The sequence below is a fragment of the Cibotium barometz genome, chromosome 44 (assembly GCF_041138505.1).
Source record: "Cibotium barometz isolate CiBa-2024 chromosome 44, ASM4113850v1, whole genome shotgun sequence".
NCBI lineage: Eukaryota > Viridiplantae > Streptophyta > Polypodiopsida > Cyatheales > Cibotiaceae > Cibotium > Cibotium barometz.
The window spans coordinates 20,841,940-20,857,015 of NC_141089.1; the positions used below are offsets into that span (position 1 = coordinate 20,841,940).

The window sequence follows — 15,076 nt, forward strand, 5'->3', positions numbered from 1 at the left end:
ATGCCAGCATAAGTAAGATGCTATGGAGAGCATGTGATGTGCTCACAGGCAAGACATTGTGCAATGGGGCGAAACTATAAGCAAAATAAGTCAACAAAGATAGTTCCACATTGCTCTCCTAATGATGCATAAAAATTACGTAAGGAATTTTAGAAAGGGGGAATACTTAACTCCCCTTAATAGTACTAGTCTACATAATTTATGTCTAGGATAGGGGCACACCCATATTAATCCATGATGAAAAGTCCATGCTCAAGGCCTATGGTAACAAAAGTAATACAAGACAAACTTACATTTTAATTGTGCTCTTTCTCATCATCTTGTATATATATATATATATATATATATATATGTTTTTTGTTTTGTGTATATATACTATCTTGCTGTATATGTCGGTGGTGCAAGCCATATTGTTGTGGGGCTAGCTTTTCCCAACAAGCTCCCTCCCTATATAGGCATGAAAATTATCAGGGAGTAAAAACATGGGAGTAGAAGTGTAGCAAATAACATGTTTTTCCCCTTCCTACTTTATGCCATACTTTTATATCTCAAAAGGTGTTGTAGGTCTTACTTAATCATACTCTCTATCTTTTCTCCATTAGTGTTAGTCATTTAGAGGCACACCTCCTTACTACATGTTTATTTCCAGCTTCAAGGGTGGTAAGGGGATTTCATAAGACTAGATGGGGCATATATGTTTTTCCCCATGGGCATTGGAGGTGACACTTGTAGCAAGGTGATTTTTACTTGTGTGATTGGAACCCCTTGGGAAATGAATGGGGTTTGGGTTTAGATATTTAATGAGGATACTATAGCCTTTTACATAGTCCCCTTTGACCTTGGGTATCTTTTAAGGATTCAGATTTACAGGGGTGATGATGGTGAAGGTTCATATAAAAGTTTCTTTCCCTTGTCTGTGATTTAGACCTTTAGAGCCACTGATGCGACGAGACTTGGGAGTTGGCTAGCGGTGAGGCTAGGGGTACTTGTTTTTGCTTACAGATCCAAATCCAACATTTACCCTTGTAGTAGTAAGCATTTAGGTATCCATTTTGGGGTAACTTGTAATGTAGATCTTTTACAGTGTTGTATCTTTGAAATTTTCTTTATTGGGGCTAGTTGAGGTGGCACAAATAGTAAAATTTTAGGAACCCATTTGAAGGTGGATTGGGGTTGCTGATTTTTAGCCCATTGGGGTAGTTAGTTCTTTTGACAATGTGGAGAGAAAAGAACCAAAGTTAAAGAACCAGGAGTTTGTTGATCAATGGATAATGAGGTGGAAGATGTTTCTTTAGGTTCAGATGCTGGTAAGGTTTCCTCCTTGAGATTCTCAATGAGAGTAAGAGGCAGTGGCGCACTTTACATCTTTCATCCACTTGTATTAGTGGCTCCTTTAATGTTCTTGCATGCATAACCAAGAAGTCGCTTACTAGGTGCTTATTATCACAACATATGTCAGTTTGTAGTATTCCAAATACCTTAGTATTCCTACCATTGATACTTTTTACTTTTGAAGAGGTATCTACTATGAGTTGAGGCTTCCCCAATTTGTTCCATGCATTGAAAGAGAGTAAATTAGTACTAGCTCTAATATCAAGCAATGCATTGTAGAACACTTTACCACCATAAGGGCTAGGCAACTATATGGGTGTTCCAAGAGGTGCTATGTGATCATCTGTCCCCCCTTCATGATAAAGTCTTGTGTGAAGGTATGAGGCTAGCTTCTTGTCGTTTTTGCTGTCAAATTTGTCACTCTTTTGCTTCTTATTATTGAGCATGGATATTTTTCAGCTCTGCTTTTTCCTTAGCTACTTTCTTATTATGTGTAGCTTGTAAGGCTTCTTCGTTTGAGAGGGTCATAGTACTCTTTGAATTTACTGCCATTAAGGAAACCTATTGTTTCAAATCCATCTAGAGTTTGAACACACATGGTACCTTGGGGTATTATTTAAGAAGAGATGTTGGCTTTAATAAGATGAGTAGCTAGTATGCACCAATGAAGGCAACAAAAGATGTAGATGTAAGAAGCAATCATGTTGTCCCACATGTAGAGTAGCAATCACAGGTGCTTAGTGGACCTGGCAAATTCTCTAACAGTGGATCCACTAGTGTTAGTCCATGGTCATGTAAGTTGAGGATAGATATAGGTACACATGTATCATGCAAAGAAAAGGAAACGGTAGATCAACCTTTTGTGCCTGATCTGTCAATAGGGTAATCATATATGGATGGTAACTCTAGTGGCTTTGAGCAGAGCCTTGATGAGGATCTTAGCATTTCATCAGTGGTGGTTACTCTTGGTGTGCAAGGAGAACGAGGGCTATTTTGAGAGACCACCTGGAATTGATCCAAGTGTATATAGGTCCACGCAAGGGTTAGATACCCTGTTGATAGTCATTATGCTTACATGGTTAAAGGAATAGAAGAGCTAGAGCCCACTTGTTTTGAGCAGGCACTTGGAAATAAAAAATAGGAAGATGCCATGGATGAAAAGATGGAAGCATTGGATGCAAATGTAACACGGGAGTTAGTGCCTTTACCTTAGGAAAATAAGGAAATTGGTTTGCAACTGGGTGTGTAAGGTCAAGCATAGCTCAAATGGATCAGTGAGAGTAGGTATAAGGCAAGATTTGTTGCCAAAGGTTTGTAAGCATGGCATTGACTATGAGGAGACATTTAGCCCGATTGTAAGAATTGTTGAGAAATGCAATGCGTGAGGGTACAACATGTAAGAAGATTATGCACATTAGAAAAGGAATAGACTAATTGTCCAATTTCAAAGGTTGGTTTGTATGATCATTTGTAAAAGGTGAAGTAAAAGGTCAAAAAAGGTAGCACATGGAAAATGCAAGGAGGCACATGCAATGTAAGCATTTATTGACACATGCAAGGCACAAGGGTGCAACATGTAAGGAGATTATGCACATTAGAAAAGGAATAGACTAATATTCTCCAATTTCAAAGGTTGGTTTGTATGGTCATTTGTAAAAGGTGAAGTAAAAGGTCAAAAAAGGTAGCACATGGAAAATGCAAGGAGGCACATGCAATGTGAGCATTTATTGACACATGCAAGGCACAAGGGTGCACACAAAGCATTGATTGGGGATCCATGAAAAAACATATAATGATGTACTTGGATCATTCTAATGCAAGAGATTTATGTAGGTTTTTAGTTAATCATTTGTCATTATCCTTCTATTAGTTTAATCTCACCTTGTGTCTTAATCACTATGATTAATTATGTCTCTCATTTTCTTTGATCCACCATGAGCTCAACCATGCTTGATTTTTTAACATGGTGTTAGAGACATGACTCTTCACTTATGCCATCTCAAGCTAGTAGTTAAAATAGGTATCACTAATCTTGTACTAATTACCCACCACTAATCCATCTTCTTCATTCTATTCATTGAGTGAGATAGCTTATCACATTAGGGAATTTGAAGCACAATGGATTTATGTGGAGGTAAGGAAACATCAAAGGAGAGATAATCATCATAAAAAACTCACCATATGCATCTTACAAAGCTCCAAATCTCAATAGTAGGCTAGCGGCGAAAACTGTATGTTTTAAAGATTTCTCTCACATTGGTAACAATAAAGCATTCCATTGTTTAATTGAGAATATGTGGAGTATGCCTAGCAAGTTTAATGGCATTTGGTGAGCTAATTAAGCTGCAAATTGAATTTCAAAATTGGCATTGCTCTTAAGAATCGCCTCTATAAAACATGCCACTAACATACCATCACATTTGAATCTTTAATACAAAAATAAAATAATATTACCTAATCTCTGAATGACAAGAAAAAATCTTTCAAAAGTGCTTGAGAGCGAGACTGTGGATACTGTGCACATACATCATCCCAAGTGGTGTAGTTTAGTTTTTTTATCATGACCTCTTCGCTTGGTGGGTTCGAGTCTTGGATTTTCTATCCAAACCACCGAGTGTGCCAAGTGTTATCCGAATATCGAACTCCGATTACCAACTACCGACTATCCAACTCCGGTTATCCAATTATCCACCTTACCGCCCCGCCTAAGTCTGAAAGCACTGAAGTGCAAAGTGCTGCAATTAAAGCATTGTATCTGTTGTAAATGAAGCATTGTAACTCTTCGGCATCCATCTCTAAGGATAGATTGTTATGAATATATGTTTTTTGAGTATCATTGTCTCGACGAGTATGTTGTCTGCGCAACAATATTTTATCTCTGTTTTCAAGTATGTTATTCTGTTGATGGCATTTACCATTAACACTTAATTTTAAGCACCAATTGCTCCGTAGCAAGAGCAGATGCTATGAGCTACTAAAGGGTGTGTTTCGGGTGCAATTTGATGCCGAACGGTAAGCTAGTTGGAACCTGGAGCAAAACTTCTTTTTCTTCTCATCTTTGGAGAGATGCATAAAGGGAGTAACCTCAAGAAAGACCTTCCAAAACTTGTTCACATATTGTTGCACACTCTTATTGTCTTTTTGTTCAAGTCTATCCCACTTTTGTGTGAGAGTTTGCTCTACATTTGGAGGTAAAAATTGAGCATAAAATCTATCCTTGAACTCTTTCCAAGTGCAAATGGGATCTTTCGTGGTCTTTTCGGTGATCCACCAATGTGCAGCTGTCCCCTTCAAGAACGTGCTTGCATGGCGGACTTTAGACTTCTCGATGAAGTCCTCATCCACTAAAAGCAATGTCAAATTGTGCCACAAATGCTGGCACCTTAGATTCATCATATTCCCCATGAAAGGCATCAAACTTCATAGATTTATCACCTCCCTTAAACTCCTTGAGCTTTTTGGCATGTGACTCATGTTCTTCCCTCTTTCTCTTCCCCTTATCCAACGAGGAAGCCCTCTCTGCATGGGCTTCATGAGCAACCAAAGGTGTTTCATGAGGCATTGTGGCATTTGCTCTATGAATCTGTGGCCCATATGCATGTGACCTCCCTGAGTGGTGCAATGTCTCACCATGAGACAACTCAATGGGAAAAGTTTTTTGGCTTGCATACCGCCCACTCTCACCATGAAATACATGCTTTGAATACAGTAGGCCATCATGCCTTTGATTGGCTCCAACATGCACATATATATTAACACCACCACTGGGGCCAAAAGGCCCCGCCCCTCCCCCTCCCTCAATACTATTGTCAACATAACAACATAACAGAATCCATGCATAATAAAATAACCAACCAGATAAGAATTTGTCAACATAGAAATTCATCGTAGAAGATCAATCACGAACAATCCTCGCTTTACCTGTGTTGGAACTAGGCCCTCACTCGGTGTTCCAGGATCATGCACATGCAAGCAGTCCCGTACTTATGCTAGCCAAGCTCAACCACAGTGACCAAATTGTCGGTTCTCCCATACTTTTGCTTCCAAGTTCAATCTTCTTGTCCAAATCTTGTTGTTGGTCGGCTTCTTCAAAAATAGAACAAGGGCTAGTCGATTCTCTTGGCTGAGTATAAAGGGGAGTGGCCGACTTGCTCCAAATCTTGTTGTTGGTCGGCTTCTTCAAAAATAGAACAAGGGCTAGTCGATTCTCTTGGCTGAGTATAAAGGGGAGTGGCCGACTTGCTCCAAAATCACATCTTAGGGTTGGTCGATTGGCTCCAATAGGTCATATGGCTGGTCGACTTGTTCCAACCAAGCCCCAAGGTTGGTTGGTTTGCTCCAATAAAGCATCAGGGCTGATTGGCCTGCTCCAATAACACCCCCAATCTAATCAAATTCTTCTCTTAGCTGTATATGGACAGCCACAAGGATGGTCGGCTGTATGCAAGGTCACAACAAAAGAAAGAGAGAGATAACATTGTTTTTTTCTTTAGCACGTTGGCCGCCACCATCGAGAGAGAGTTAGTCGGGTACCTTTGCTTCCCTTTAGTCAGCCATAAGACTATGCATAGTCAAATGCAAGGGAGGCCTTTGGAAATCATTGAGAGTGATATTTAGGGTCTAGCGCAAACCCCATCCATACATGGTTGCATGTATTATGTCACCTTCATTGATAACTATAGTAGAATGACATGGAGTTGGGAAGTTCAAAGAATTCAAAGCATACCTTGAGAAGCAATATGACCACCATGAAACATGGCAAACTAGTGAAAAGGGTCACCCCCCCACCCACTTGCCAAGTTTCATGGCCATCCGACATCACTTGAGTTTGGTGATGTGGTAGAATCATAGATTTTTTGTATAGGGCCATGTGTGGCTACAAGTGCAAAAATATGGGATGCTAGCACACTGTGACCCCGGCGCGAGGTCCGAGGCCATGAAACTTGGCAAGCCAGTGCAAAAGATATCCCCCCACTTGCTTGCCAAGTTTCGTGGCCATTACACATCACACTAGTTTGGTGATGTGCTAGAATCGCATAGTTTTTATATGGGGCCATATGTGGCAGCAAGTATGAAAATCTGGGATGCGAGCGCACGGTGATCCCAGTCCGATATCCAGCCATGAAACTTGGCAAGCTAGCAAAAAGAGTCATGTCCTATCGCTGCCATGTTTCATGGTCATCGAACGTTGCACGAGTGTGGTGGTGAACTAGAATCACAGATTTTTTATATGGAGCCATATGTGGCTACAAGTGCGAGAATATGAGATGCTAGCGCACTGTGGCCCTAATCCGATGTCTAATGTCCATGAAGCTTAGCAAGCCAATGTAAAAGGTATCCCCCTATCTTCTTGCCAAGTTTCATGGCCATCAGATGTCGCATAGGTGTGGTAGTGCACTAGAATCACGTATTTTTTATATGGGGCCATGTGTGGCCACAAGTGCGAGAATCCAGGATGCTAGCACACCGTGATCCCAATCTAATTTTTGATGGTCATGAGTCACTCCCTAGTTTCTTGCTTAGTTTCATGGCCATCAAAAGTCGTACAAGTGTGGTGGTGCTCTCAACTTACATATTTCTTATGTGGGACCATATGTGGCTGTAAGTGCAAAAATTGGGGATGTTAGCACACAGTAACCCCAGAAAAATAGGAATTCTACTCCAATTTAGGTAGAGGTTGTGGTCGAGGCCAAAGGTGGTGGGGCCGACATGGAAACCAGAATTATGGACAACAACAGTCCAATTATTAGCAACATCAATCATACATAGGTGGAAGAGGCGAGGGGCCGAGGTGGTTGGTAAAGAAATGAGAGTGCAAATAGCATAGAGTAATATTATTGTGGCAAACCAGGGCATATGGCAAAGGATTACTTTAAAAAGCAGAATGACATTAAAAGTGAAAAGTTGCAGCAAGGCAACTATGCATCATCTAGTAAACAGGGTGGTGATGATAGAAGTAAGCAGCTGTTTGTTGTGATGTAGCACATGCTCAATTCCAATAGGATATGTGTCACGATTTAAGAATATATGGTATGTGGATTTTGGTGCCTCCAACCACATGATTAGTCATGGGGCGAATTGTTTAGAGATACAAAAAATTGAAAAAACCATGTTATGTAGAAACATGTGATGATATTGCACATCCCATTGCTATGTATGTTAGTAAAAGCCATTATCTATGCAAGATGGCAAAATGAAGTATTTGGTAGATGTACTTTATGCTCCAAATATTACAAAGAATCTGGTTTTTTTTAAATAAATGGTTGAAGAGGGTCTGTAAGTGAGGTTTGCCAAACATGATTTCCCACATGAAAAGCATGTAAGTGCAAGGCCATTAGATGTTATACATTCAAATGTATATAAGGACCAACCAAGACTACAATAATTGTAGGTTGCAAGTATTATATTACATTCATTGATGATCACATTAGAAAAGTGCGGGTTTATTTCATGAAGGAGAAAAGCGAGGTGTTTTCTCACTTTTAGAGATTTAAAGCCTTGGTTGAGAAGGAAAAAGGCATATAAATAAAATGCCTGAGATTAGATGGTGGAGGAGAGCATTTTTCTCCAATGAGTTCAGTGAATTCTTGAGAAAGCATGCAATCAAGAGATAGTTTACATGCAGGTACACTCTGCAATAGAATGGTATTGTACACTCTACAATCAAGAGATAGTTTACATGCAAGTACACTCTGCAATAGAATGGTATTGTAGAAAGAAAAAATAGGCACATTACAGAAGTGGCACGTGTCTTCATGTCTCAAAAGAATTTCGATGTGGTGTATCAAAATGTAGAGCCACAAGTTCATCCCTTCTTATCTCTCCCTTTGGTTTTCTATACCACTTTACAACAATGTAAGTCGTCTTTCAGTGTTCTATTGTTTATTGCCTTTTTGCTACAAAAGTTAGTTTTATTGCTTAATTCATTCTTAAATTCTTCTTTTTTGATTTTATATAAGTAGATTAATTTTTGTTATACTTTTGATGTCTTTTGATTTCCTTTTCTTATTGTAGAAGCTTGTTTTGCTCTATTTCCTGCATGTTTTTGTCTTGATCTACTTGTGATAGCCTTCTTGTGGCTCACTTTAATGGGTAGCTCCACCTTATTGATTTTTTTTTTGGATTTGATTGATTGAACCAATTAATAATTATTTGCTAAATCTATTTCTTTATATCTATAAAGTAGGGGTGATAAGATAAAGAAGTCCTCTAAGAGACCCACTGTTGAGGCTCCAAGATTCGATTCGCCTCCTCAAATACAAGCTACAAAGAAGAAAAGAAAGGAATGTTATAAAAAAACTACAAAGGAAGCCCAAGCTACTGCTTTACCCGAGAAAAGGTCCCTCTCAACAAGTGGAGGCTTCACAACAACATGAGAAGAGAGATGGTGTTGCAAGTGTCAAGCCTACCAACACAATGTTGGATGCTATTGTAGAGAAAGAAGTACACAATCAAACCCGACCAGGTTTTGAAAACATTACCACTTTTCTACCCCAAGGTACTAGACGATTGAAGCCTTCATCCAAAAGAGATTTATAGCTTCAGCACCGTCCTCAGTTGATAAAGATGAAGAAGAGAATCATAAGGAGGATGAACCTATGTCTGTTCCAATGAGATCTAGGACAAAAAAACAACTTATTATGTATGTACCCCTGGGGAGAACTCATGGTTTTATAAATGCACCATCAAATAGACCTTAACTCTCAGCAGGTACATCAATTAAAACTCTTGCTTATCTTCAACATGAGTGGAGTCTTTCTAGGATCAATGGTGGTATTTTTTGCATCATTGCAAGGCATTCTAGTAAGGGTAATATTCTTAGAGGTCAAAAGTCTTGTGGAAAAGTGTCAAAGGTGGATTAATCATGGGAAGAGAGAGATGATGTTGTTACTTTTATTGTTGATGATACGAACAACATTAGAGAGTTTCTAGTGAGCCAAAATAATCTTTAGAAGTGGGTCTTTGTGGTCCTGTGCAACTCACCTATGCCTTGGAAAAATATGACAATCTGTTAGTGATCTCTTATGACCTTTCTTGACTGCGACTAGTGTAGCCTTTAATGTTGCTAGCTTCAAGGTCAACCCCGAAGAGGCTCCAAGGTATTTTGCACTCGACTCTCATGGGAAATAAGGGCAACAGAGAGAATTTAAAAGGATTTTATGTCTACAAGCTCTCGAGGTGAGAAGACATCTCTTAAAAACATAAAATCATCAAGCAAGGAGGATTCGAATTCTTCAGATGACAAAGAGGAGCATGCCATCATCACTCCTGGTGGTGAGCTTGGCATAGGTGCACTCCCAACTCAACAAAATAAAATAAGGGAGATAATGAAATAGCAAAAACTTATGCTCAATGATATAATTTTAAACTTGCCAATGGAAAAGATACATCAACCACCTATTGATACACCATATAGTAGAAGATCAATGGAGATTAGAGAACCTCACACAATACACATCAATATTCTTAAGAAGAAAATGAAGGTAAGTCCCCATGTCACAGTGGTTCCATTTATTGCTTTTGTAGACTCCCAAGATTGTACCAATAAAAATAGCTTCAAAATGGCAGAATGTCAGAATTATAACTATTATGTCATTGGGGGCTCACACTCTGCTGAAGCTAGGAGGAATCTATTAAAGGAAAATCCAAATAGTCCTTACTATAACATTGAAGATTACCAAATATATGCTACTCTCACAATTAAAGAGGTAAAACTTCTTGCATGGGATCATAGTAATGATAATGACTACCGTGCAAAGATGTCTCAAGTTGAGAAAATCTAGTTTTTTCACCCATTGAGTTTAAGGAATATGCGGCATGACGCAATGTCATATTACAAAGAAAATATCTTTTGAAGGTTGGGATTCTCTTGTAGAAAGAGGAGCTCTCATATGGACTCAGAAAGTATGATCCTCTATTTCATCTTGTTTTTCGTACAAAATAGATTTGGGATCTTTAGAATAGAATCTTTCCAATGTGGAAGAATAAAGCTTTGAAAGGGTAAAAGACCTCTAAAAGGTTAAATGAATCTAGTGGCTTGGCTAAAAGACATCGATACATCAATTGGAGACCTTGCAGAAGACATGAAGCTTAATCCATGGCAAGCACTTCAAGGAGTGAAGGATCAAACACTGCTAATTTCAGTCTTATCGCGTGTCGTTTCGAAGGAGCTATCACTTGATGAAATTTCTTTGGAGCTACAAAAATAAGGAAAGTTTTTAGTTGTTCATTTTTTATCTTCTTAATGTAAATGAAGTATTTATATAGTCTTTACATGTGGCTTACCGCCATAAAGTTTATATGAAGATGCAGCAGGTTGAAGGGGTGGTAGAGGAGTTGGGCTAAAGCATGTTAATTAATGTAAGCCCCCAATCTTCGGTACTAGACTGGTTCCACCAGGTTGATGCTCCTCCTTATAGGCCAACTTCAGGGCGATCAGCTAGTCATACACAACATCATAGCACTGTTGGAGTGCCAATGAATTTTTCTTTAATATTGCAAAAGCATTGTTATCAGAAGAGGAACTGCCTGCTCTGCACAACAACTGGCATTAGCTCAAGTCTGGCCAGTGCTTCCATCGAAACCTTCCCTTCGGGTTCGACGATCTTCTGTTTTCTAAAAGCTTTAGCTTTAAGCAGTTCTGTTTCTAACTGACTAATTTTGCTTAGTAAATGTTCTTGTTGAACACTGGAAGAGGATGAACCTTCTTCTTGTCGCTCTGACAACACAGCACTGCACCCACCTACAGATCTCGGAGCTTCAAGCAGTGGCTATGTTGACACTGCCCGGCCCCCTTCGGGTGCTTCTGAATCTGGCTCCTCATCCTTCCTTGGCAGGATACTGGCCGGCCTGTAGCGCCTTTCCCAAACCAAATGGTGCTCCCAGATCGAAGTTCCATGGTTCCTGCCTTCATATTATCCAGCATCCGGAGATGCTCTTCAATTGCAGACACCAAAGTTTCTTTGGTGCCGGACAGATCTGCCGTTAAGCCCTGAACCTGTTGCTCCAAGTCGGCCACATGAGCTTTGAAAGCTTCATTCTGGCTCTTCAGTGCTCTGACTTCCTTCTACAGGCGGTTCAGCTGGTGCTTCTCCACTGCTAGCTCATTGCCTTCAAAACAGTGCGCTGTGCTGGTGGAATGGAGGGAGTAGCAGTCTCTGTTGGAGCCTCCGTTTTAGCGGAGCGACATAGCCTGTGCAGAGATGTTCAAATATTGAGCTAGCCTAGGAAATTGGCTTGCCCTGCTCAGCCTTCAATAGCCACGACATGGCCTGTGCAGAGATGTTGACGGTCTTATTTCTGCAGCCATATTGCTTCTTCCAGAAAAAAACCTGTAGAAAGTGACCTTGGGGGCCTCCAGAGGATAATTAGCCAATATGTACTCCCCGGCCACTCTTTCCCCAAATGGGCCCTTCACTGTCGCCACATCCACAGTCCACTTCAGCTCGACCTTGCAGGGGTAAATGGAGTCTGGTATGAACCAACTCCTCGCCGAGAACATAACCATGTCCTGCATATGTCATTGAGTTCCCTACCTCAAGAAGCTGAGCCAATATCTCCAGAGCAGAGGGGTGCACAGGGATGATGACCTCCCAGGCAATACTGAAAAACTCCGCCAGGTGTACACTAGAGAGCCAGCCACTAACACCTGCATCAGTGATGGGGAATGACGAAAATAGCTCGAAGTGCACCATGGTTACCTACTACTATGAGAGAGCTATGCTAGAGGTTGTATAAGCAAGGGAGGGTCGAGAGAAAGATTTTGCAAACTGCTCAACACAATAGAACTGAGAAATTGTATACCCCATTTTTTTGCATGTAATTGTGGGATTGGGTGCCCGATGCCCATAATTAGGTATGCTGTTTGGGGAATAATGAGCCCGCGGTCCCATGCGGCCACCGCCATCATGCCCCTCATGTAAATTGCCAGCAAGGCCCGAGAAATTAATGGTTCCCACACTCGCACAATGAACTGTTGGAGTCTCTTCATCATGAAATAGCCAAGGCCGCGCATCCGCCCATGATATGGTCGAAGTCGATACCCGTTAACTGGCTTGCCAAACACATCCCCTTGCATAGTGCCCAATAAAAATGTACCATCATAAAATTTATCCACGATCCAGTATGGTCCCGCCCAGCGGAGCTTCAGCTTACCAGGGTGGTTACCAAGGCGGGAATTAAATAACATGACTGGATCCTTCTTTTGAAATATTCGAAACTTAGAGTTACGATCCACCCACTTCTTTCTCCACGCTTGCACAACACCAAATACATAGGAACTAACAAATCGCTCCTCCCCTGGCTGCATCAACTGCTCCATCTGATGGGCTAAAGATTCTTCTGGTCCCAACTTTTCCGTGATTGCAATCCTGAGACTCGGGACCAAAAATTCCATTGGGACAACGGCTTCCACTCCATACACCAATTTGAATGGAGTCAATCTGATTTCTACCTTGTAAGCCATCCTGAAAGCCCATAATGCTGAATATAACTTCTCATCCCAGTCACAATACGGTTTTCATTGAAACAATCTCCACCGCATTCACCGTGGGCTGTTTGGGGGAGGACAATGGTTCACCTGTTCCCCGACTATTGTCCTTCTCCACCTTGTGTCATTTCCACAGCTCACACTCCAACTTGCGGTGGCCCGGAGCCTCACAATAGAAGCACAACATCTTTCGTACTGGTGTTTGCCCGTCCTGTCTAAGCACCAGCAACAAACCGCACATGTGGCCAGAAGGGATGGCGCTCCTGCACACAGGCTGAGCAATCGGAGCCACCGGAGATGTCGGCTTGACCATCGACACTGTGTGGCAACCGGTGCCCCAACTGTAGACTGCGGAGCTCGCCGCCTGTTATATTTGCAAGCATTAATGGAGTGCATTGCCGTCCGACAAATCGCACACCACAAGTCATTCAAGCCACATTCTTCCACACATATGGCTAGGGTTCCGACAGCGAGTACACCATGCTCCTAACTGGGTACGCTGAGAAGTTCCTGTGCCACCTTCGGAATCCCAAGCTCCAGTCACCGACCCTTCCTGGGCCAATTTCTCAACCTTCTTGCTCGACTTCTTTCACTCACGGCGCTTCTCCTCCTCATCATTTGTCTCCGATTCATCTGAATCCCGATCCTCCTCCTCATCATCCTAGAAATCCATAAGAAATGCTTGGACTTACCTTTACTCTTCTGCTTATTAGTGAACGTCACCAAGACTCATTCAGCACGAATAGCCGCTCTTCCACTAGATCTTCCAAGGTTGCAGCAGTCAGGTCACTAGCCCCACTGCCTGCTTCAAAGGTTTGCTGAGTCCTTTAATGAAATTAGAATTGAGGATCTCCGTCGTCCGTCTGATTGGCCGGATCCAGCCACCCTAGGAGCTTCCGAAACTTGGCGGCGTAATCCTCCACCATAAGATCCATCTGATTCATCCGACCCAACTTGTCGAGCACATGAACGGAGGTCTTCTCCTCCCTATAGTGGGCCAAGAAGGCATCGCATAGCGCATCATAAGTTGGAAAATGACCCATATCATACTGCGTGATCCAGACAGCTGCCTTCTTGCAGAGGATCGGAACAAAGGCTGTCTTCTTCAACTGTTGATCCACTACACCTGGAACATTAACTCGCCATGCGCTGTCGAACAACAAAACATGGGCATCTGCATCATCCGAGGAATGCCCAAAAAACTTCGGGTATTTGACCGTCATGGTGGCAATAGGACGGTTCACCCACCCAAGTTGAAGGTGTCGAGAGACGGCCTAAAGGAATGTATTGATGAAAACGGATCGGTGGTGGCAGTGGCAAAGGTATCGCGGCGGGACTCTGGGGTGGTTCATCGGGGCAGAAATAGCAAGTTGGGGTCGAGAGTCCGGAGAACACAAAAAAACCTCCTCAGCTGCGGTCGCATGAGTGCCTATCATGGGGCGCATGCGTTCCACGCCATCCCCATCTTCCAAAGAGTCTCCAAAACTGGACAAATAGCTGAACATTGAGACCGCCCGGTTTGCCACATAGCATTGATGTCTCTCATCCCACTCGGACATGAACCCATCAGGTTCCTATCACTAGGGAGTCCATTTGTAAATCTTGGTCTCGCCAAAGTGTTAACAGCAAACACCATCAACAGAATAACATACTTGAAAATAGAGATAAAATACTGTTACTACGTAGACAACATACTCAAGACAACAATACTCGAAAAACATATATTCATTATTCATAATAGTCTATCCTTATAGAGATGGATGCCAAAGAGTTACAATGCTTCATTACAACAGATACAATGCTTTAATTGCAGCGCTTTTGCACTTCAATGCTTTCAGACTTAGGCGGCAAGGTGGATAATTGGATAACCGGAGTTGGATAGTTAGCAGTCACGGTAATCGGAGTTGGACATTCGAATAACATTAAGCAAGATAATGGGGGTTCTAAGGGCAAAGAGAGGGCAGTCCCAAACCTGCAAAAGGTGAAAAACCACCTAAAAAGAACTTTTGGGAAGCCCAAACAGGGGTAAAGTAGAAAATACCTCATCTAAGGACAATGTGCCAAAGAAGAACAAGTTTGGCTTGACTCCCAAGCAAAGGGAGCAATATGCAAAAAATGGGAAATTCTTTTCTGATGGTAGTAAAGAGCACATGTTTAGGCAATGCCCAACCCACAATCAAAAGCAAGAAGATAAGTAACCTAAGGTTAATGTGCATGCCATTCCCAGTGTGCAAGGTAGCACTGAGCATGATAGAA

At 41.6% G+C, this 15,076-nt stretch overlaps 1 protein-coding gene across 1 annotated transcript; it reads right to left on the reverse strand.

The window, feature by feature from the left end:
* Positions 1-10,094: 10,094 nt before the first annotated feature.
* LOC147613059 (uncharacterized) lies at positions 10,095-14,296 on the reverse strand. Its single transcript, XM_086782355.1, has 2 exons — positions 10,618-14,296; positions 10,095-10,529 (listed from the first exon to the last, which is right to left on the reverse strand). Exon 1 carries the CDS (start codon positions 14,041-14,043, stop codon positions 13,657-13,659), a length of 387 nt encoding a protein of 128 aa, XP_086638481.1. The 5' UTR covers positions 14,044-14,296; the 3' UTR covers positions 10,095-10,529; positions 10,618-13,656.
* Positions 14,297-15,076: the final 780 nt, after the last annotated feature.

What these genes read in the sequence shown, in the direction of transcription:
- LOC147613059 (XM_086782355.1), bottom strand. Translation starts at nt 14,043, where the DNA reads ATGACGGTCAAATACCCGAAGTTTTTTGGGCATTCCTCGGATGATGCA.